This window comes from Spermophilus citellus, assembly GCF_964194105.1.
Source record: "Spermophilus citellus genome assembly, chromosome: 14".
NCBI classification, from domain to species: domain Eukaryota; kingdom Metazoa; phylum Chordata; class Mammalia; order Rodentia; family Sciuridae; genus Spermophilus; species Spermophilus citellus.
Window position 1 is genome coordinate 48,908,642 of NC_138194.1, and position 1,179 is coordinate 48,909,820.

At 38.4% G+C, this 1,179-nt stretch overlaps 1 protein-coding gene across 1 annotated transcript; it reads right to left on the reverse strand.

Moving 5' to 3' along the window:
- Positions 1–259: 259 nt before the first annotated feature.
- LOC308633756 (peptidyl-prolyl cis-trans isomerase A-like) lies at positions 260–811 on the reverse strand. Its single transcript, XM_081266802.1, has one exon. The coding sequence runs from the start codon at positions 738–740 to the stop codon at positions 312–314; it is 429 nt and encodes a 142-aa protein (XP_081122928.1). The 5' UTR covers positions 741–811; the 3' UTR covers positions 260–311.
- Between the last annotated feature and the right edge of the window lie 368 nt (positions 812–1,179).

Consider the following 1,179-nt stretch of genomic DNA (forward strand, 5'->3'; position numbering starts at 1 on the left):
AAGCTGTGTGCTGATTAAATAAGACAAATACAAACACTTTTTTAAAATCAAGAAAACCAGTTACTTAAAAAAATCAGTTCTAAATCATGTGCAGTGGCAACAGTTTGAAATATTTTTTAACATGCAGAACTCTTCCACTCTTTTAAAAAAAAATAAGAATTATTATTTAAATCTTGGTCACCACAACATTCCACTGGAAACCAAAACCTGCAGTCAGTCATTCAGCTAACCAGTAGACCCAGTGTCTAATAGACTATCTGGAGCTACAGAAGGAATGGTTTGGTGGTTAAGATAAACACAAGTCAAACGTATTAGAGTTGTCCACAGTTGGAAATGGTGATCTTCTTGCTGGTCTTGCCATTCCTGAACCCAAAGCGTTCCATGGCTTCCACAATGTTCATGCCCTCTTTCACCTTCCCAAAGACCACATGCTTGCCATCCAACCACTCAGTCTTGGCAGTGCAGATGAAAAACTGGGAACCATTTGTGTTTGGCCCAGCATTTGCCATAGACAAAATGCCAGGGCCTGTATGCTTTAGGATGAAGTTCACATCATCAAACTTCTCCCCGTAGATGGACTTGCCACCAGTGCCATTATGGCGTGTGAAGTCACCACTCTGGCACATAAATCCTGGAATAATTCTGTGAAAGCAGGAACCCTTATAACCAAATCCTTTCTCTCCAGTACTCAGAGCACAAAGGAGAGCACCCCTCCATCCCATCTGCTCGCAATATCCCATAATCTTTGTGCTCTCGCTGCAGTTCTTTGGGTTCCATATTTTCCTTATTCCCCTCCCAAGTCTAGCTGGATTGCAGAGTTAAGTTTATTATTATGAATAAAAACTAAATGACAAAAAAATAAAAATAAAAAAAATAGACCATCTGGAAAGCTCAGGACACATAACATTTTCAGTTTAATTCAGATATTGTAATCTGTGAGTAAAGTGATATCAACTGTCAGTTTTAAGGTTTGAGTTTGGAACAAGGTCAATATTCCATCAGAATTCAGCTATTTTGAGGAGTAACTACTTTGTTATATATGGATATAATGAGCTGTTAGTTTCTAGGGTTGCTATAACAAAATAACACAAACTGAGTATCTTAGAAGATTAGCAATGTATTATCTCACCATTCCAGAGGTCAGAAGTCTGAAATCAAGGTGTCAGCCAGGCCATAATT